At 26.4% G+C, this 22,439-nt stretch overlaps 1 protein-coding gene and 1 pseudogene across 2 annotated transcripts; both read right to left on the bottom strand.

Moving 5' to 3' along the window:
* Window positions 1-174: 174 nt before the first annotated feature.
* On the bottom strand, window positions 175-17,609 carry LOC112691318 (protein ECT2). Of its 2 annotated transcripts, XM_025565498.1 has the most exons (19): window positions 17,032-17,609; window positions 9,916-10,007; window positions 9,731-9,849; window positions 8,668-8,803; window positions 8,372-8,581; window positions 8,145-8,294; window positions 7,400-7,711; window positions 4,606-4,740; window positions 4,236-4,530; window positions 4,040-4,149; window positions 3,597-3,785; window positions 3,308-3,515; window positions 3,074-3,234; window positions 2,840-2,959; window positions 2,594-2,747; window positions 2,052-2,206; window positions 1,899-1,984; window positions 1,644-1,836; window positions 175-623 (listed from the first exon to the last, which is right to left on the bottom strand). In XM_025565498.1, exons 1-19 carry the CDS (start codon window positions 17,102-17,104, stop codon window positions 519-521), a joined length of 3,003 nt encoding a protein of 1,000 aa, XP_025421283.1. In that variant the 5' UTR covers window positions 17,105-17,609; the 3' UTR covers window positions 175-518. The 2 variants fall into 2 exon arrangements, with proteins under 2 accessions (XP_025421283.1, XP_025421292.1); XM_025565507.1 differs by lacking the exon at window positions 7,400-7,711 and having other exon boundaries at window positions 179-623.
* A 1,808-nt stretch (window positions 17,610-19,417) lies between these two features.
* On the bottom strand, window positions 19,418-20,726 carry LOC112691021 (annotated as a pseudogene).
* Window positions 20,727-22,439: the final 1,713 nt, after the last annotated feature.

Genomic DNA, 22,439 nt, shown 5'->3' with positions numbered 1-22,439 from the left:
GTTTTTGAGCTTAAGGTAAAAATAATCAAAACTTGAGCACCGTTTTGAAATTTATAATAGACTTATTTGTTCAATCAAAAAAAAAAAATAGTTTACTTACATAAATTATGTAAAAGTATACATTAAAACTATAAAAGAATATATACCATGGTAACTTTGACAATACTGAGTATAAAACTGAGTAAACAATATATGGTAAAAATGCTTTTAGTAGAAATGGAATTAATAAGACATAATAAAATCTAATGAATGATTTGAGGATAATGAAGTATAGGATAAGAAAATCATGGGCAAGAATGTCTTGGGAAAAAGTTGAAAACAACAACACTATTATACAAATCTTAAATACTAACAAAAAAGGTAATAAAATAGTTGATTTAAAAAAAATTTAAAATTGAGTTTTAAAAAAGAATTATTATAATAATATAATATAGCTATCGATACTGACGACTTAAAAATGAAACAATATTCTTTGAGTTTCGAAAAGAATTAAGCAGGTACCGATAGGCAGTTGGATGCTACCTAGGTGCAGATGATAGGCTTAATATTGAAGTTTTATTTTTTCTGGTTGGTTGTACAGACATCGGTGGCGATGGAAAGGTATGATCAATTGATGACATTTCCTAAAATAAAAAAAAATACATTATTGTTTACAGTAAATAGCAAAATTTATAAGTATGAAATATTTTTATAATATTTTGCAACACAATAATATTGATAAATAACCAACAGATTGGGTAAGAACAAAAATAAATGAAAAACAACAAATTACCATTGAAGCAAAAGTATAAATCAGAATATTGAAATACATCTTGTTTACATAGTATATAAATACTTAATATCATAATAAAATCAATTGTGAAAATTGGTTAATCACATAAAAACACTTGATTCAAATAAAAACCTAAAATGTTTAAACATATAACATAACATATTGTTCTAAATAGAAATAAATACTAGAATATCGATAAATCATGTTTTTGAGTAATAGTAATTAAATTGTAAAAAAAAAAAAAAAAAAATTAGATATCTATTAAAATATTAATAATCAAAAATTATTAATAAAAATAATAGAAACATGTCAAACAATGAATGAAAATATTTTTTTTATCATATATTTTACCAATTAAAAAGTTGATGGAACATAACATTTATGAAATAGAAAATTTATTATAATTAATCATTCAACAATTCAACTGTTCTAACTCATTCTATAACTTTTAAACAAAAAAAAGTACACAATTATGTGTGCAGTATTTTTTTTTGCCCAGGCTGATATTTAATTAAAACCAAGTTTAATAACACAACATACATGCATATTTTTGCCAAAAATTTCTTCACCACAAATGAATATTACAGGTTAATAGCCACAGTAAGCGATTTGAACAAAAAAATCAAATATGTCAAGTACCTTATTCATATTATTGAGATCCAATAAAGTAAGAGGAGTTTATATTATTATTTTTTTTTATTTCTATATAAAGCAAAAAACTACACATGTTATCTTCTTCAAATGGCGATGGACTGAAAATTTAACTAAAAATCATTCGCAATTTAGAATTTTGTTTGACGTGTTTCTTGATTTTCATTAGTGAACAACTACTAGAAGAACGTCTAAAGTTATGTTCATTTAATAGGCTCACATTAAGGTTGGTACACGATGCTAAGTGCATATTAGCTAATTGAGTGGACGGTGTAAGGGCATGTGTTCCTGATCCATTATGGGTAAGACTGAGCACTGGACTCATCATCGTAGATACAGCACGTTTCAATTTGCTTGGAGTTTTGTTGAAGCTCAAGGCTCGGCCAACTTTAATACGCGTTCTACTAGCAAACCTGAAACAAATATTATTTTATACATAGTAATTAATTTGCATAAATAACATTTTTTAATTTACTTGAAAGCTTTTCCAAGAGTGCCTGTAGTAATTTCACTTGTATCTATATCCAATTGCTGAGAGTCTAATGAAACTAATATATTACCCTAGATTTAAAAATAAAATGAGTTTTTTTATTCAAAAAATTGTATACTTAGATATTGTACTACTTACAGAACACACAGTGTTTGCCACCTGTTGTGATATATTTTTTAAGAATACATTTTTATTATTAGCACTGCTATTAGTTCCAGTCATAGTAAACGTATACAATCGTTCTTTAAAGTCATGATTGTCAATAATCATTAATGAAAATGTATTACGACAGTCTAAAATTAAAAATTAAATTTATTATCAATGAAAAGCATTTCATATTTATTAATTAGAAGTAATACAGTAATTGTATTTATTAATTATTTTACTAAAAAATTAAAAGACGGTCTAATATACGATTTACAATTTAAGTTAGTAGAATAATATAGAAAAATGAAAAGATACGGTTTATATAATAGGGAAGTCACCCATAAATAATAGCTAATAACCTACATACATTTATATAAGCATATATAAAATAAAATATTTGCAAATTCACTACAATTAAGACTATGACCCATAATATATATATATATATATATATATGTTACATAATATTATACATAATAACTAATCGCATAAGATTATTAAACTAAATAAAAAATATTTACACTTTAATTTACCTTCAGTCTCTTTGATATCAATAACTTGTTTAATTATATTTAATGGCATTAATTTAATGTGCTTATATGATTTGCCACCACCATTTAATTTATGTGAACCAGAATTCGGCTCTTTAGGACTTTTTCCGTTAAATGATTTTCTTTTTTTACAAACCTAGACAACAGTAATACTCAAGATTATTTATTTGTACTTTATATAATTATTTTATTTGTACACATAGTAATTACTATAAAAATAACTCTTACTTCGACGACATCAGAAAAAACAAATATTGTTAGATGATCACCACGACCACTAAGATTATCACTGAGTTCAATAACATCACATTTTGTAATAAAGCTTCGATGAGAAGAAACTAAATGAGGCTAAAAATAAAATAATACAATGTATTCAGTTCTATACAATTAACTTAACTAAACTATTAAATAATAATATAAAAATACTACAAAGATAATGAATCTAATAAATGTAATACTCACAGGACAGTTGTCAATATCGTTAAATATATCAAATAGTACAACTTGGCCTTCTGTCCTCCTTTTATCTTCATTGATGTGAGTCATTACTTCACGTATACTTGCTAAAGCTAATACAAGAGCTTGGTGATCTGGGTTATTTTTGTCCGAATGTTTCAATATATCTATACAAAAATTACATTAATATCCAAAAATAATGAAATGGTTGAAAATTTAAAAAAATGTACAAAGACATACCATTCAATAACAAACTAATACTAGGTAATCGTTGAACAGGACGAATAAGAAGCTCTTGGAGACTCTGTCTGCAACACTCAGGCCTTGTTTGACCAACCTTAAGGAATGCATGAAAACGAGGTTTCGCTTGATCACATTGCAAGAGCATCTCTCTTGTTGTTTCAAAAAAGTTGACAAATGGTGGATAAGCTTTCACTAATTCACTGGACTAAAAAATTATTAAAAAATTAAAATTAAATGTATTATTATTTAAATGAATACCAATACACATAAACAGGTATATAATTACATATTTGAGAAAGACACTGCCTATACTACTATCTTCTTGCCATGATGTAGCAAGACATTTGAGCTCCTCTAACATATCACGATGTACTTGATAAATTGGTAAAACATTTCCAAAAATTATTTTTATTTCAGTATTATTAAGTAAATAATCTTCTTTATCTACCATATTTTCTAGGGGTTCTTTATACACCTGTAACAAAAAGAAACAATTGGTGGTGAATAAAAACAAATTATAAAAATTTAAAAAAATTAATAAATTAATTACTATTTATATTATGAAAAGTACACTTCAATATAGAATCAAAATTACTAAGTTAATGCAATAAAACAAAATACAGTTTTCAACACACAAAATGTACACAAAAAAAAATTAAGATAAAAGATTGTCATTAGAAAAAAAATTATTTAGGTTTGAAATCAAAAATATTACCAAGATGTACTAACCGTTATTATTGTATTTAAAACGCCTACATAATTTATCTCAGTCTGCAATAATTCAGAAAAAACTTGATATCGTGGACTGAATGGTTTATCTTTTATAATTAATTCTGGATCTAAAAACAAAAAAAAAAAAATTCAATCAAAATTAAATAAAATATAATACAGTTAGTTGTACTATTATATTGATAGTTAAACAAACCTTTAGGGTGTTTAAAAGGTGATGGATGATCAGGACTACTAGTAAAATTCAAAAACGACCCACATGATAACCGTAAGTTATCAAGGGTATTGGTAGCTGATGATCTACGTTTAGATGGCCCAGAACTATTGGTAGGTGATGTTTCACCAGTAACTGTTATTGGGGTTGGACTAGGCCTTAATAAAGAACCCAAACGATCTAACTGTCTTTTTCTTTTGCGTGCACGAGAAGAAGAACTTAATGTCAATGAAGATGACATTGCACGAACTGATGTTGGAGTGTTAGATACATTTAACTAAAATAGTTGAAAATTAATTAAATAAAACGATATATAGCCAACTGCAATGATATAGAAAAATATAATACTTACATTAGTTAATAAATATTCTTTCGTTAGGGCACAACTTTGATATTGTACAGATGTCCAAAACCATGCTTCTTTTATGATTTCGGCATTATTTTTTTTAGCAGGAGGAATTGTATCAATTGAAGATTCATTAACAACCTAAGATACAAAATTGCATAAACCCTTACAATAATGCATAAACAATGAATAATTTAAGTTAGTAATTAAAACTATTTAAATTAATTCATTCATATTTATTTTAACTATTGTAATATAATGTAACTAATGTTTACTAATTTAGATAAAAAATTTAAGTGTTAACATGTTCAATATTACCATATAAAGAAATTGTATTTAATATTTTTTCCTGCATACAATGTAGTATACAAAATCAGGCAACTACAGCGTAACTTTATTAAATCTATATTATCTCATGAATGTTATGCCATACCATGTTTGAAATTAATTACACATATAATAATTTAGGATACACATCAAATTGTTTATTTTAAAAATTTGTTATTATTTATTTGTTATTTACCGCTTACATATATTAAAGTTTCATTAATGTAGTATCTAATTAATATATAACAACATTTAATATTAATAATTATGTTACTGTAAATCTTATTACAATAAATCATATTGTTTACAAAAAAATAACATATCTTCTATAAATCGTGAAAATATAAAATTACAAAATATTTGAAGTTTATAAATAATAATAATTTGGCTAATATTTTATTTCTTTTAAAAAAGATAAATTTAAAATAAATATTATTGAAACAGTTATTTTTTTGTGTATTTAGAAAAAATACTTAGGTACCATTCTAAATTTAAAAATTCAATTTCTGCAAAAAAAAAATTTGAATCAGATTTAATAATTTAATATGATTCTATATATATAAAATAACCAATTTATTCTAGGCTTTTTCAACATCCAGGTACACTATTTAACTGTCATAAACAATAATATACAATAAATAAACAATCTGATCAAAACTGATTTTATAATATCAACATAAAAGTAAACAGCTCATGTGTCAAAAATATAAAAACACTAACATTGAACATGTTAATACAACATTTTAGATTAAGAATTAAAGTTATAAATTGAAATATTTAATAAGTCAGGTATGTTTATGATTGTTTTCTTTTTATAGAGTATTTATACATAATTTTGAATACAAATTTTCAATTGATTTTTTTTATTATCATTTTATAATAAATCAGTAAAATGTATGTTATTTTGTAAAATAAGTTCTTATTATAACAGTTAAATTGCAGATTAAATATTTATTTTATTTGTAGAAATAAAACTTGCAGGTAAATGAAAAATATATGACTATTCGTATAAATCCAATTAAACCTAACAATTAATATTTACATATAATGAAGCATTACAAACTTTAATAATTTATATTTTTGATAAGTAAAATATAATTTATTAAATCAAAATACAAACTACAAAAATATATTTAATTTAATAACCAATAAAGCATATAATTTTAAAATGATAGATAAATAATAAACATTATGCCAAAAATAGAAATAAAAATTAATTATTCTCATAATTCTTTAACCTAGTTTAATTTTAAGCAGATGATTTTATTATATTTGTATTATTATTAAGATACTTAAAAAACCAAAAACCAATTTCTAAAAGAAAAAATGCTAAATCAAAAATATTGATAGGCATAAATTATTTTTAAATACTTTATTATTACACCAAGACACATTAAAGCACCAACGAAGCATTTACACAAATATAATTTATCTTCTACATTTAGCATAAATTTATACTAATACATATAACTAAATTTATTTAAAATGTAATTATCTTAAACCAATAATAGGTTGAAGTCATATATTTAGCGAATAATTATTTAAACTTTTAACAAATTTTCACAAATAACCATAAACAGAGACACAAATGTAAAAATAAATCTATCATGCATAGAAATACAAAAGATATAAATATATATCTATAGTTAATTACTATTATAAATTTTATTATTGATCAACTAAAAATAAATATTGTTAATGAAGCTTTTATTATAGCAGATGCAATATAAAGCTTGAATGTTGGTGATTAATAGAGCTATGAATTGTAATCAAACAATACTGTTATACTTTCATCTAATGATAATCACTATATATAATTTAAATGTAAAAAAGAAATGAAAAACTAGGCGCAAAAAATAATTTGTCAAAGCAAACATAATGTTAAATAATCAGCCACCCATAAAAGAATCATAACAGTTTTCTTTTTAAATCTTAATTTTAATTAAAAGTATTAAAGCAATAATTTAAAGTAATAAAACTTTTTTGATCATATATGAGATGATAAATATAAATCATATAAACATATTTAATCAATGCTAAATATTACTATGTATTTAATTGATATTTACATACAATTCAATTGCACAATATTATAATATATTTTTTAAATATAATATATATGTTTTTGATATGATTTTAAATATAGACTATTTAAAAAACATTACCATATAACTTGTTACCTCTGCATATCTTATTCATGATATAATAATTTTAGTTTAGAAGTTTAAAATAGTATAAATAATTATTATGAAACATAAATTACTTTAAAATTACTAAAAAAACAACAATTTTATTATTAGATAATATTAACAAATTATATGAATTTATGAATCCTAAATTTGGTCTAATGTTAACTCAACACTCATTTAATGTAAATATACACACTTAATTGCGTATATTATGATTACAAAAATACTTATAAATTACACATTCTCTTAATAATTATTAATAACAATAAATTAAAAATATGTACCAAAGTTTGATCTGTTTGATCCAAACGTGCTGACATAGGATTGGGATGTTTAAACAAAAACTCATCACATTCTGGATCTAAAGACTGAAAGCGCATCTTCTTGGTGTCATGCGAAATATTTCCATTGTCTACCATACTAAGTGTCCTTTTGAACCCCCCATTTCGTGTATTAGGACTTGTGAATGACATATCATCTTTATCAAATACTTGAATTAGATTTTTAGGAGCCAAAACACCTCGTAAACATGGTGTAGTATTCGAATCTCGATCGCCCAAAGGACTAGAAATGCATGAATAACCTTCCTTTGTAACCTAACATGCAAACAAAAAAAAAACAACACCAACAAACATAAAAAGTTAATTAAATATAGCCACATCCTGTAAAATAAAATAAGCAAACATTTGTTAGTGAATCCCATTATATTTATCTTGTATATATACGTAATTAATGTATATACAATATAAGGTTAGTGGTTTTGTGCACAGCTAAAGCAATGTTTTAAAAAATACAAAATTTAACATATTTTGATCAAATCAAAGCACCAATATTTTTTATTAGCATGAGAATCTTATTTAACAAATTTATATTCCACTCCCACATTCTGTTGTTGGCATAAAGTTATTTTTAACTTATCTTAACTAAATACTAATTTAAATAATTAACATTTAGCCATTATTTCTTCTTTACTTTTAATCATAAAATATAATCCCTCATATTTCAGTATCAAAATAACTTAATATTTACCAGGTGAGTACATTCGGTATCATTTTCATCATCTATAGGTGTTCCTCCATTTTGCAATAAAACATCAACCATATGCGATCTTTCTTCTTCTGTAAAACCTGAAAAACATATTTTGGCTCCATGGAATGGTTTTAATTTATGTTCTGAAAACTAAAAGTACAATTTTTAAAATATTAGCAATACACATACAGCATTAAAGACAAAAATAAAATTTTTCTGTAACTTACAAATGATGAATGAGTTCCATTAAACTCCATTTCATTGCGTCTCTCCCAGGCTGCATAAAGCCATGATGATCCAACTACTGGAATCTCATGTAAATATGCATACTGAGATTTAGCGCTACATGCATAACCAGACACTAAATGAGTAGTTTTGTGATTAATATTTTCTCGAAAACTACCACCCATCCAACGTATTAAACTCAAAAGTCGTGCCTATACATCAACAAAAAAGTAAAACATTAGTAAATGAAGTAATTAATTATAAGAACATTAACATATTAATATCATGTAATACATACCATTTCATCTCTCTTTTGGATTCCTGTGACACTAACAATAGCACCAACAAGTGCATTGCAATATCGATGTCTATTGACTCCTTGCAAGCCTTTAGGGTTTTTAGCCAATTCTAATATAGCTGGACGCCCAAGAATTCTAAATTCAGTAAGATAAATAAAATAATGTATTAAAATTAAATTTTTATGGTTTTTCAACAGAAATAATGTATACTATTATTGTAAAGAAGTTAAGTTTGTGATTGTAGGGAGTAATCTCTGGATTTACTAAACCAATTTTGAAAATTATTTTACCAATAGAAAGCCTAATTATTTGTGACTGTCACAGGCTATATATTAACCCGAAAAATAAATCCTGGTGTTGAAAATTTATTGGAGAAAGATTATCATTGGCTTTGTTTTAGGGCAATAGTGTTACCCAGAAACAATACAGTGAATGAGAAAATAATCTGATTTTAGAGAAAATTCCCAGTCAGATCAAATTTTCTACCCATACCATTTAAAAGACTACAGTATCCCATCAAGATTTATTTTGCCCTCACTATTAATAAGTTCCAGAATGTTTGACTCTCTGGTAAGCATTGACCTGAGAAAGCAGTGTTTTTCCCATGAGCAGTTATATGTTAGCTTATCTCAGGTTGAAACTCCTGAAAGATAATATATTTTGGAACCAAATAATAACATTATATCTAATAAAGTATACAGAGAAGTTTTGAACAATTAAAATAAACATAATTTATTCAATCATAATCATTTTATTCACTCATTTGAAACCCGGTAAATAGCCAAATTGGCATGCAAATATAACATAACCTTCTTTTTGCAGTCAAGAAATAAATCATAGCACTCAATAGTAACTGAACCACAATCATAATTATATCACAAGTAAAAATGTTTACCGTCCAACAAAGTGGACACAGGGTCAGCTAGTATAATATAATTTTACAGCAGATATATAAATTTATGCAAATTTAAGATAAATAAAAACAAAAAGTAAGATCTAAAAATACTCAGAAATAGTATCATATCTAGATAAATACTATATAAACAGTTAATCTAAACATACCTGAAACATGGTCTTTTAACAGCAAGTTCCTCAAACAGAGTGGTGACCAGAATATCATTTTTTTCCAACAAATTGACATTCGATAGATTTTCTAAGTATTTAATAGGTACATTAAATTTCTGAAAACAAATCAGTATTAAGGTAAAAAATTTATAATGTATATTAAAAAGTATATTAGTAACAACCTTGATAGCTAATAATACATCTGAATCAGAAGAATAAGTTTTTTCTAAATAAATATTAAAATTTGATGAATCCGATTCCAAACTTGAAATACCTAAAAAAAAAGTTTAAAAAATTAATTTAATTTGAAAATCAAATATACATTTACCAATATAAAAATTTTAAATAAATTGTTAAGATTAATAACACTTTCTTAACATGAAAAATAAAAGCAATTACATTTACACTAGAAAACAACATAAAAATATAGATACCTAAATAAAATTGTGAAATGTATAAATGAACTTATACTAAGATAAGAAATATAATATAATACATAATAGATATATCTAACTACACAATTTTAAATTATTTTAATAAATAAATTTGTATTGAGTTGATTAAAAAATTATTTTAATTAAAATTATTAACGGGATTATTAACCTTTTATAAATAACATCATCTTGCTTTAACCAAACTTATTTAATTGTGTAATTTATTTTATTAAGTTAACTTAACATCTAATAAATGAAAAAAAAGAAAAACTCAATATTATTATTCATTATATATATATATATATTATATCGATTAATTATAGATTAGGTATCCCAACGAAAATAATATAATTAATAAAATTATGCAATAATAATACAAATTGTACTGTCCGGGTACAAAGAGAACTATCAGAACCATTTGAAGCTGTGAAAGGATTAAGACACGATGATGCGCTATCGCCTGTGTTGTTTAATTTGATGTTGAAAAGTGTGATACGGAGAAACTCACAACGACAACCAATGGAAGTAAATGAAAATCACATCCTTTTGGCGTACACGGATGATATAATAATATTGGGTGAGACAAAGCAGGATATTATAAATAGCTTTTCAAACCTAATGAAAGAATGAAAGCATATGGGGTTGTTGGTAAATCAGGAAAAAACCAAATATATGTACATGATTAGAGAAGTAAACAGCGCTGATGACGAATTAAATTTGCAAGTCGACAGGATGTCCTTCCAACAAGTTCATGACCTTAAATATCTCAGAGTCAACATAAATAATAAAAATTGCATGCATAATGAAATAAAAATTTGTTTAAAAGCTGGTAATGAGTGTTATTTCGCTCTGTTACGTCTGCTAAAGTCAAAATTATTGTCTAGGAAAGCCAAAGAAATGATATATACCATGTATCTCAGACCAGCTGTGTCTTACGCTTATTTTACCTGGGCTACAACAGCAGGAGATGAAAATAAACTAAATGTATTTGAAAGAAAGGTCTTAAGGAAAATGTATGGTCCCGTGTATAACAACCCTGACACTCAAGTATAGGAGAGAAGGTCAAATTAACAGATAAAGCAGCTATATGGGAAAGGAAGTAAACGCAATTTATAAAAGGTGCAAGATTGGAGTAGGCAGGCCACGTCTGGAGAGCCGACAACAGTATTGTCAAGACAGTACTTATAAATAATTTAAAAAGGAAAAGACCACGTGGTAGACCGAAGCAACGTTCGTTAGATGCAGTCAAAAGGAATATAAACAAGCTGAGACCAGATTGGAATGAAGATATGAACCATGCGTATAATAGAGAAGAATGGAAGAATTTAGTATTGACAGCAAAGGGGTCTAAATGGCCTGTAATGCTAATATATATATACTATAACATTTTATCTTAAAATTTTGGAAAGTTTTTGATTTATTTTTGACATTTCGTCTTATCATGAATTTATTTAATCTATTACCTTAATATCAACCTAACTAAAATTGAATAATTTATATAACATTTCTATAGTAGCCGGTATAAAAAAAAAAAATACAAACATATTCAAATATTCAAAATTTCTTATTAAATATTGAAATAGTTTTTACCTACTTATTATTACTCATTTAAATTATTAATGTCATTAATATTTTTCAAAATTATATATCTAAATTAAACTATTCTAATTGATTAATAATAAATAAATATTAACTATATTTTATAATTACATAATACAATGCATTAATAAGAATATGTAATGTATATATTGACTTTATAAAACCTTTTATATAAATAGTTTAAAATTAGAAGCAATTGGAACAAAATCAAATAGTAAAAGAAATTGAAAATTCAACATGCAACACTATACTTTTTACTCCACTTTAGGTTTTTTTTTTCTAATACACAAAACACTAATACATTTTTCTTTTTCTTCTTTTACAGATCAGATCTTATACAGTCCATTTAGGACAGCGGTCCTCAGTAGAATTTTAGAAAGGGCCAAAAGTAATTTTTGAAAATTACTTGTGGACCGCATACATTTATAATAATAATAACAACCGTAACATTGATTTTTTTTCAGAAAAAAATCCATTTTTTAATTCAAATTGTTTGTCTTCTCTTATTTTAGATGGGTGGAGATAATTTTTAGAAAATTTAATTTACTGAGTAATGTAATGACGATTAATATTATTAAGTTTTGGAATATTTATGGTTTTACGACAAATTAAATATAAAGCATAGAGTTTCTTACCAGAAATATAGAAAAATTCAATCTCCCAACTATCTTGAAATATTCTGTGTTCATCATTGATTTTACATTTCGCCATGATAGAGAATTAAAATGTATGTGATAAAATACAAACGGACAATAAGCGATAATGGATAAAATTATCATACAAGACTAAGCGGTGGAAATGAATAAACCCATAATCGTAGGTACCTGCTTATCTGGCCAACTGATAATTTAATATAAGTTTTAAATAAAAAGATAAAATAAATAAAAACAATAAGATATAAAGCAACGTTCATTTTATTCCCTGTTATAGAATTTTGGATTTTAGAGTACAATTTAATTTTAGTGCGGGCCGCATTAAATTTGTTAAAGGGCCGCATGCGGCCCGCTGATTTAGGACCTTCGTTGCCTCAACCATATCTTTCCACCTATTTCTGTCTTCGCTATCTTCAATCCTTATTAATTCTTCTGAGATTTTCGTGAGATAATAAATACATTCTTCTAGAGAAATTTATTTTATTAAATTTCTAAATTTTAAAATTCTTCATATGTATGTTGCATAGGTATGTAGTATGTTGTATAGTATGTTCCATAAACGTTATTCCCCACATTATTCAAATAATGTCAATCATGAATCATTTATTTTGTAAGTGAAGAAGTAAAAAATAATTATACAAACAATTGTTTAGGTAAATATTTTTTTATTTTTATGTTAAAATTTTCTCGAAAATAATGATAATAATAATAAATGGAAAATTGGTTAAGTAACAAATAATGTATCAGTAAAATCATGTTTTAATAACACGTGATGCAACATAAATTAATGAATGACAAAATACCTACTTAATATTTTTCATGTTTCCATCAAAATAAATAATATTTAAAATTCAAATACTAAAAAACAAATTTGTATAAGAAAATTCTCTAAGTAATTCAATCATTAAAATAGTTAGTAAAAATATAGGTAAATTAGTATAATATAAATATATTATATATATTTATACTTATATATAAATATTAATATTATATAAAAAATAATATAGTAAAATAAAGGTAAATATTATTGAAAAATAGTTTATATGAAGATATATACCTAATAGAAACATGAGGAGAATAAGTACTATTATAAATAGATTTGTATATTTATTATTTGTCATTATTCATACATAAATCAATGATTTAAGTTATTTATAATTATTTTACCTTAAATGTATTTGTAAATATTATAAATATAAAGGTATTTCTATAAATATAAATTTGTTGAATAATATTTAATTACTTAGGTAATAAAAATATACAATTAAGTATGAAATCGTTATAACATAAACATACTAAGATTTATTTACAAAAAACAAACCAGAACTTAGGTGAGAATCAATACAATTTACACAAAATAGGAACTTATTAAGAATTTTGAGTTTAAATCAATAAGAACATCAATGACCGTTTTAAAATTTTAAAAGCTGGTTTAAAAGTAATATTAATTTTGCTTTTTATATTATTATACTATTATAGTAATTATTGCATTTTTCACACTCATAAAAATATTATTGTTAGCCTCTACTTTTTTTTAATAAAATAATGATTTGTATATTTTTTTACATAGTCTACCAATGAATGTATCAAGGAATGAATTTAGTTTACATACATTTATCATAAAACAAACTAGTTAACTACCTATAAAACAATACTGAAAAAAATATATAAATACACAAATAGAAAATGTTTTAAGTTGCAAAATCACTAAATGCATTAAATTTAATACTAAAATAAATTAAAATTGTGCATTTACACACATTACCATTTACAGTCAACAATTTGAAATTCATTTTTCTGATAGGTACATTAGAGTATAAAATAATATTCAAAATAATAATAGGCACATATAACTAAGAAACATAATAAGACTTTTGAAAGTAATAAACAATCATAATATGTTCAATAGCATTAAATAATGTATAACAACTACATTAAAGTGTTTATGGCTCAACATTTTAATCTAAGAAATATTTTATCAGTTAAATGAAACAGTAAAATCCATTATTTTATTAATCAATTGGATTGTTTACTTTAATGACTGAAGATAACATAATTTAATTAAAAAAATTCTCAAACTTCAATGTTTTTAATATATTTCCATTTAAAACCTATATGTATTATTCTTATTCACTATTTAGTCAAACTTAAAGTTCCGAAAAAAGTTTGTTAAAAATTCTTTGGTGTAATACTAATATTAACTTAAATTAATTTCTATTAAGACAAGCTAGAATAGTACTTATACTATCTATGTAGATACTATATAGGTACCTAAGTATTATTTGTTGATAATTTTTTTAGAACCATAATAATTTATGTGGTTAATAAGTTCATTACTTCTTTCTCTTTTTTTTAATTAAAAAAATCTATTTCTCTATTTAATTAATTTTCATTAATAATTTATACCGTCATTTATTTTTACTTTCTAAGCATAAAATAATTAATATAGATTAATAAATTAACTAAATAGTTATACACACACATACTGATACACCCAGAGACTTACTTACATATAAAACTAACAAAAAAAAATCATTAGATCGTAACAGAAATTCTCAGAAAAATTCATCATAAGTATTAGAAACTTGAGATATTTTTTATTAAGGTAGATATAAAATAAAAGATACAATTATTAGTAAATTAATATAATATCGCACTAATTAATAAATAACACCTTATAAACATTAATTAGTTTCAGAGATGAAATATCTACCTTTATCTAAACATTTTTAATAGATAGGTATTATGTTATAAATAAAGTTCAGATTCTAGGAAAAATTACTATAAGATAAATATATATGATAAATAAAATTGAAGCTTAAAAGTTAAAAGTTAAAAATTATACTTCTAAGTTAATCAGCTATTAGTGTTGTCACAAACTGACATTTCATGGCCACATACATTTTATTTTTGGAAAATTAAAAAAAAATTGGTAGGTATATGTATATTAATTCATAGCACATTTCATCATAAATTAAGACATACAAATCATTCTTATTTACATCTATAATTTATTATTCATGAAAATTTATATGAATAATTTAATGCTCATCTATAAATTACTTATGTTATTTAAATTTTGTTAAGCATTTTTGAAACATCATTAAGATTGAATTGGTAAATATTATGTAAATAGTCAACTCATAAGAGAAGAGAGATAACAAAATATAAACAACAATTTTTTTTATCTTGTTTATCTACAATCACAAAACACTATTAGATGTATTATACAATGGTCCATTGTGTTATATTCAAAACGTCTAAAAAATATGAAGAATAATACAAATTAAATAAGTAATAAAACATTTATTTTAAACCTGGTAGCTGAAGAACAAATTCATAATTATATAATGAGCTATAATTATTACAAGATTATTCAAACATTTTTTTTCTCTCAGCTACTTAAAAAAATATATAACATTATATATAAATAAGTTGTCATTACCTATTTATCTATATTTATTATATAAAAAAAACAAGAAGTAAATGTATTATAATGACTAAATTAAATCATTTATTTATATCTATTATATTTTTAGGGGAATGAAATGCTTAAGGTCAAAACTAATTGATAGAAGAACCAAGGATAAAATATTCAGTTATAGGAGAAATTATAAGAACAATGTATTAATTTCATCATAAACCTACTGAAAATCAATAACCAAGTAAATAATTTTGATTATCAGATAAATTATAATTGCTACTAATAATTTTTTTATTTCATAAATAATTTCTGTATAAACTTCTAGATATTAAAACTTAACAATCTTCCTATAATACCCACATACAAAGCAAAGTGCAGTTATAAATTTCCTAACATTTAAAAAAAACTGTTTATAAAAATGTTAGATATACAATGCATTTAACAAAAATCAACTGCCATGTATGTGTCATCTTTATATGTCACCAAAACAGCTCATACTTGAAAAAATACATTCTATAAATAATTGGCAACATTCAATGTCCAGCTCACAAATTATTTTCATTTTCTGTATGACAGTCGGAGTGTATAAATTGGCACATTTCCAACATTCACACGAGGGGATTGTTTAACGCGCATGACCTACGAGTAGTGTATTCAACTTAGCCTACTTATCGAAGGTACCTAGGTATGACCAAAATAGATCTGACAGTAATTTTTTTTTAACTGTAAATTTCTGTTTTCTTCACTTTTTACAAAAATAATATTGTGTTCAATGAGGGAAAGTAAAGAAACATTTGAAATCAAAAATCAGATTGATAAAGATTACACAATATCAATGAAGAGAGACATTTTCATTCAAAATATTATTGTTTACATATTAATGGGATTTAAAAAACAATTAGACACCAAGATCAGAATAAACATCAACGTTACAGACTTCATACAGTGTTAGGTCATCAACAGTCTAACACATTACACCTTATCTATATTTGTACATTGCAATAGGTTTGCATAGGTACTGGGATCTATTACACACTAGGTGTAGGTGGAAGGTGCAACCACGGGATTGATAGAATTGTTAACTATTCTCAGGTGGTACATTTACGGCTTAACTGAGTTCGGAGCAGGTGCCTGCAACTAAGACTACTAAGAAAAATATAAAAAGATGCGTGCGCATACTACACTGACTTTGTGTTTTCACGAAATCTTCCTCTGGACGATCACAGCAGTTGTTGTTTCGTGCAGTCTCGTTCGCCGACATCGTGAGATGGTGTGGTTGACGAGAGGGACGAGCGGCGTTATCCGACCCAATGTAGTTAAAAGTTATAGACGAAGGACAGGGTTGCGTATCATTTCCGGACGAGCTCGGCGCGGTTGAAATTCGAGAAGAAACAATGAAATGAGAGTAAAACTCGCTCCCGCTATGACGGCGGCGGCGGTAAGTGCTGCGATTCGTATGGTAAACGTCTCGAGGATGGGCACATCACGGAATCCCGGCGAGAAGAACGTGTGTCGCACGAAAATCGCGGTCGGCGGAGATAACAGGAAAGAGAGCGAAAAAGAACAGTTAAAAGCGCACTGACGACCGACGAACAGACTGCGGCGGACACGAGTGGAAAAAAATAATAATAACAATTAGGGGAGAGAGAAAAAAAAACCGACAAAATAATAAATAGAAAACGCTATGTATGTACCATGTGTAACATGTACGACCAACGTACACGGACGGGCGCGCGCGGAACCACTACCGCAACGGCAGACAACGCACGCACGCGCTGGACGGGGGTGGGGGAGAAACGGTTGGAACGCACGCGCACAACCGAACAGGTGAAATGCGACCGGTCGCGCGTTTCCGATTGGTCCATGACCGAATCGCTAGCAACGGACCAAGCTGCGGCGGCGACGAAAAACAATTTTTGAATTTCTAACCGCATCGCACGGCCGTCGGAATATGTTTCGGATTCGTTCGCGCTCGGACCGCGACGATCATCGTCCAAAGACGGTGCGCGCGAAATAATGCTATTACACCTGTAGCACGTTTCGTCGCGTTCGTTAGGAATAATAACAACACTCGTATACCCGGGGGATACGTTATGTTAGCGTCGTACATGTCCAATGCCGTGTATTGGAACGAGAGGGAAGGGCAAACTGGGCCATGGCTCAACGTAAAATTTAGGCACGTAGCCAGGGAGGGGCTTGAGTGCTCGAGCCCACCTAAATTTACTCTGATCTGGGGCCGCAACCCCCCCTCCCCAAATTCATATTCAAATTTTTTTACCAAGCATCAAAAACTTGCTATGCTCATGGTTTAGGCACATTAAACAAATCTATTGTAATAGTTATTCGATAATACAATTTATTATGATGTCGATTACTATACAACTTAAATATAGATACATTATTATAATTTTAAATTTTATATTCGTAGAATACTTAATCTTAAAGTTAAATATTAGGTCTATTCATAATAGATATAATGTTAAATAATAACTAGTGTCAAATACTGCCCTCTGTATGCTCTACAAGTTTCTCATAGAAAACATATAATGGAATAATTTTTAGGTCCTCTCATAACAATTTTCTGGCTACGTGCCTAGTAAAATTGCAGTGGAGAAAGTAAGTTTAATGATAAAACGCACGTTATATTATTTAGAGAATAAAAATAAAGGATTATTTTACTGATATTTAAAATAGGTAATGAACCAAAATCTTATAATACATATATTTACGCATTTCAATTAAATTATTCCTCTCTTTTTAACAAAACAATTAAATTCAACATTTTGTAAAAATCGTTTTACGCTACTGCCCCCTCACATGGATAATAGTTAACAAGTTACGTGATTTTATTATTTTTATAGGAACACGCTGAGCTCATAAATGTATTGTAAATAATATAGAGTGCATAGCGCACAATTACAAAATTTCTTACATTTCTATAATTATATTTGTTTTACCTGATAACATAAATTTGAATATTTCAGATCAATTTTGACGCTATTTCATTTGATTTTATAAGGGGTAGTCCAATGGTACCTATATAATTATAAAATTTAATTTGAAATAGTCATGGTTCTATGGACTTACACATCAACCAGCAATTGCAGTTTTCAGTCTATTATTTTACAATAAAAGTGATGATTAGGTTATTATTAGTTTAATAAAGTTAAAATGTTGAGTGAACCACGTAGAGATCAGACTAACCTAATCTATAATTAACTGAGTAGAATATGAATTTACCGCAATTTTTAGAGTTTTTTTTATTTTAATATTTGACCCGTTAGTGGACGATCAAATTATCTATCAAAATGTTAAACAAACGTGTTTGTCAGATATTTGGATAGTATACAAATTTATTTGACATGTTTGATGGAAATTTTGATTAACGGCGTGTTTGACAAACCTGTTTGATAGTGTACAACGGTTTTGGTCGAAAAATATCTAAGTTATCGCTAGAGGCGGCTCCAGGGGGGCCTAGGGGCCAGTGGTGGTCATTCAAATTTGATCTGGAGGGGGAGGGGGGTTAAAAAAAATAACCAACATTAAAACCTTCCGTTTAAAACTACCCATTTTCCTAACAATCAAGCACATTACACGTATAAATATTAATAGGCAAAACAGCAAAACAAATACAAAGATTTACATAACTCTTGTTCGAGAGCATAGCTAGACCATTAAGTCTTCCCTTTCAAAATTAATTACAACATTAAATTAAGTTTATTATAATCATTAATACTATTGTTTAAATTGAACATACCTCAGAAGTAGAGTTGCGTAGGTAAGTTTTTATTCTCTTGAGAGTTGAGAATGTCCTTTCATTAGTGGCAAAAGAAACTGGTAAAGTTGCTAATATTTTAACTAACTTAAAAATATATGAGTACATGGCTTCATTACATATGTAAATAGCGTCCATTGCATTTTTTGATTTATCCGTTTCTGATAGACATTTAAGTTTTCGTTGCCAAAGTTTTAACTCATTTTTTAATACCTCATCACAATTTCCAATATCTTCTAGATCTTCGCTATACTATTTTGTAAGAGATATAAAATCTTCTTCATAACCACTTTCTTTAAATAAGGAATGGAAGCTTGTCAATGTACTTTGGTGATTTGTAAATCTTTCTTCCAATTCATTAATGAATTTGTCTATGTACGGAATAAATACTGATACTCGATAAAATATTTATGGATCGTTTGTTTGAATGTTACAACTGTTGGTTTGTCTTTTTGATATTCTTGGTATGTTTATGTCAATGTCAATTTTCTCAGCTAGTGATTTTACACGTTCAAAAATGTCTCCAAATTCTTTTTCAGCATTCAATCTTATCTCTGTAAGTTCTTGTTTTGTGTTTTGTGCCAATGACATTTCTTTGAGATGACACTTCTTTTGAGATCTATGCTTATTTGCTGGAGAACTTTTGATAAGACTAAACCTAATGCAATACTTTATTCAAAACAAATAAGCAAATAATAAATTTGGAATTTAACATAGAGATTCTTAGTCGTCTAGCTTTTTCAGATGTATCATTGTCATTCCATTCAGAAATATCTTCCAAAGCTTCTTCAACATACTCAAAGAGTTCTAAAAAGTCATGAATGGCATGATATCTCTCAATCCAACGAGTCTCGCAACTTCTTTTAAGCGTTTTTTTAGATGGTGTTTCGGACGAGTTTTCTATTTTTTGAATTAGAACCGACTTCCGCTTTGGATAAATAAAAAAATCTCTGATTTGACTTATTGTCCCAAGACAATCGCGTATGGCTGAAACACTACAGGATTTAGAAACAGCTAAATTTAACGAGTGGGCTGAACAATGAACATATAGAGTATTTGGGTGAATTTCTTTAATGTGAGCCTGGACACCATTATATTTTCCGGCCATTGCAGCTGCCCCGTCATATCCTTGCCCACGTAAATATTGCGTATTGATACCAAATTATTTAAGATTTTCTAAGATTAAATTTGCTATTCCTTTACCAGTCATATCATTAGTTGGTACAAATTATAAAAATTCTTCAGTAAGTTTTAATATGTTTAAGTTGATATATCTAACACATAGCGATACTTGTTCCACTCCTGAAATATCCGTAGTTTCATCAGCAAGAAATGAAAAACATTTTGCTGTGTTTACTCTAGAAACAACTTTGTCCAATAAAATTTTGTTACAAGCATCAATCATATTATTTTGACTTCTATGACTAGTATATTTCATCTTTCCCGAGCTTTCCAAATAGGTTTTTATTACAATATCTCCTTGAGTTCGGTATCGTAAAATTTCTCTGAAATTACCTTCATTCATAACTTTTGAGTCATTGCTTTCAATTTTTCATGAATCACGGTGTCCTCTTAATGCTAAGTTTTGACGGCCACACAAAATAACTGCCTCAATTATTGGAATAATATTTTTTCGATTTTGCAATATTTGTTTGTTTTTTTCGTCGTCAATTATTTTATCGATTGTCCTTGTTAGATTTTTAAGCATGTTTAAGAAATTATCGGCATCTAGTAAACTCTTTTTGTGATATTCTAAATTCGAATGATTTTTAAAGTTTTCCAATGCATGTTTCCAATCATCATATTTTTTTAATACAAATGCTCCCAATTTTTGGTTATTAATACCGGCTTCATTTTTAGCAAAAAAAACACAATATTTGCAATACACACCGTTGTCTACTTCTGAATAAGCCAACCAGGAAAAGTTAATAAGCCATTTATATTGAAATTTCAACTTCAAAACTTGTTGTTTACCGACTACTGATATTTTGATTGGAAAATTGTAATCAATATCAGGGACTCACATTTTGCTCAAAATTTCTTCTATTTCACTTTGCTTTAACAATTTATTTATGTAATGTGCAATGTCAAAAATATTATAACTGGAAGATGTACCAATCAATAAATTTGACAATGAATTTATTATTGAAGGTGGTTTTGAAAAAAAGATTGCATTTTCGATTGTTTTTTTTTCAGTCATGATTACTATTTATTTTAAGTATATATATAAATATATATTAAGTGGCGTATATAGGCGGCGGACCTATATAATATTTGAAAGACAACTAAAGTATATAATACTTATTTATTATTATTAGGTATTTTTTATTATTTATTACTTATTAATTATTAGATAGGTAACTTTTGTACTTAAAAATTCAATATATACTATATACAGTATGCATATTAACTTAACTGAGTTAAAAAAAAAATTATCATCAACTCGATCAGTCTTATGTATTTATAATTCAAATTAATATTTTAAACGTTTAATGTTTTGTTAATAAACAAATTTAATGTTATAAATTCAAATTAATCTTAACTAAATACTTACCTATGGTTTATGAAGTTCAATGAAAGTTATTGACATAAACTTCTCCAACGGCAGAATAGAACAAAATGAATGAACATTTCATAATTAAATATTTTAACATTGTCATTTACGATAGTGCTATAAAAATAGAATCCATTTCACCGTATTATTGTCGCTCACGAGGAATTCAACGATTATAACGTAATCGGTTTTTCCTCCGTTGTCTAATCGAATCGGTCGAGATAATGACAATATTAATATGCACCTATGCAATTAACTGACTTTGTA

The sequence above is a fragment of the Sipha flava genome, unplaced genomic scaffold (genome assembly GCF_003268045.1).
Source record: "Sipha flava isolate LNK unplaced genomic scaffold, YSA_version1 115_pilon_pilon, whole genome shotgun sequence".
In the NCBI taxonomy this organism is placed as follows: domain Eukaryota; kingdom Metazoa; phylum Arthropoda; class Insecta; order Hemiptera; family Aphididae; genus Sipha; species Sipha flava.
The sequence above is the reverse complement of the archived record's forward strand: the minus strand, read 5'-3'. Positions and strand labels throughout refer to the sequence as shown.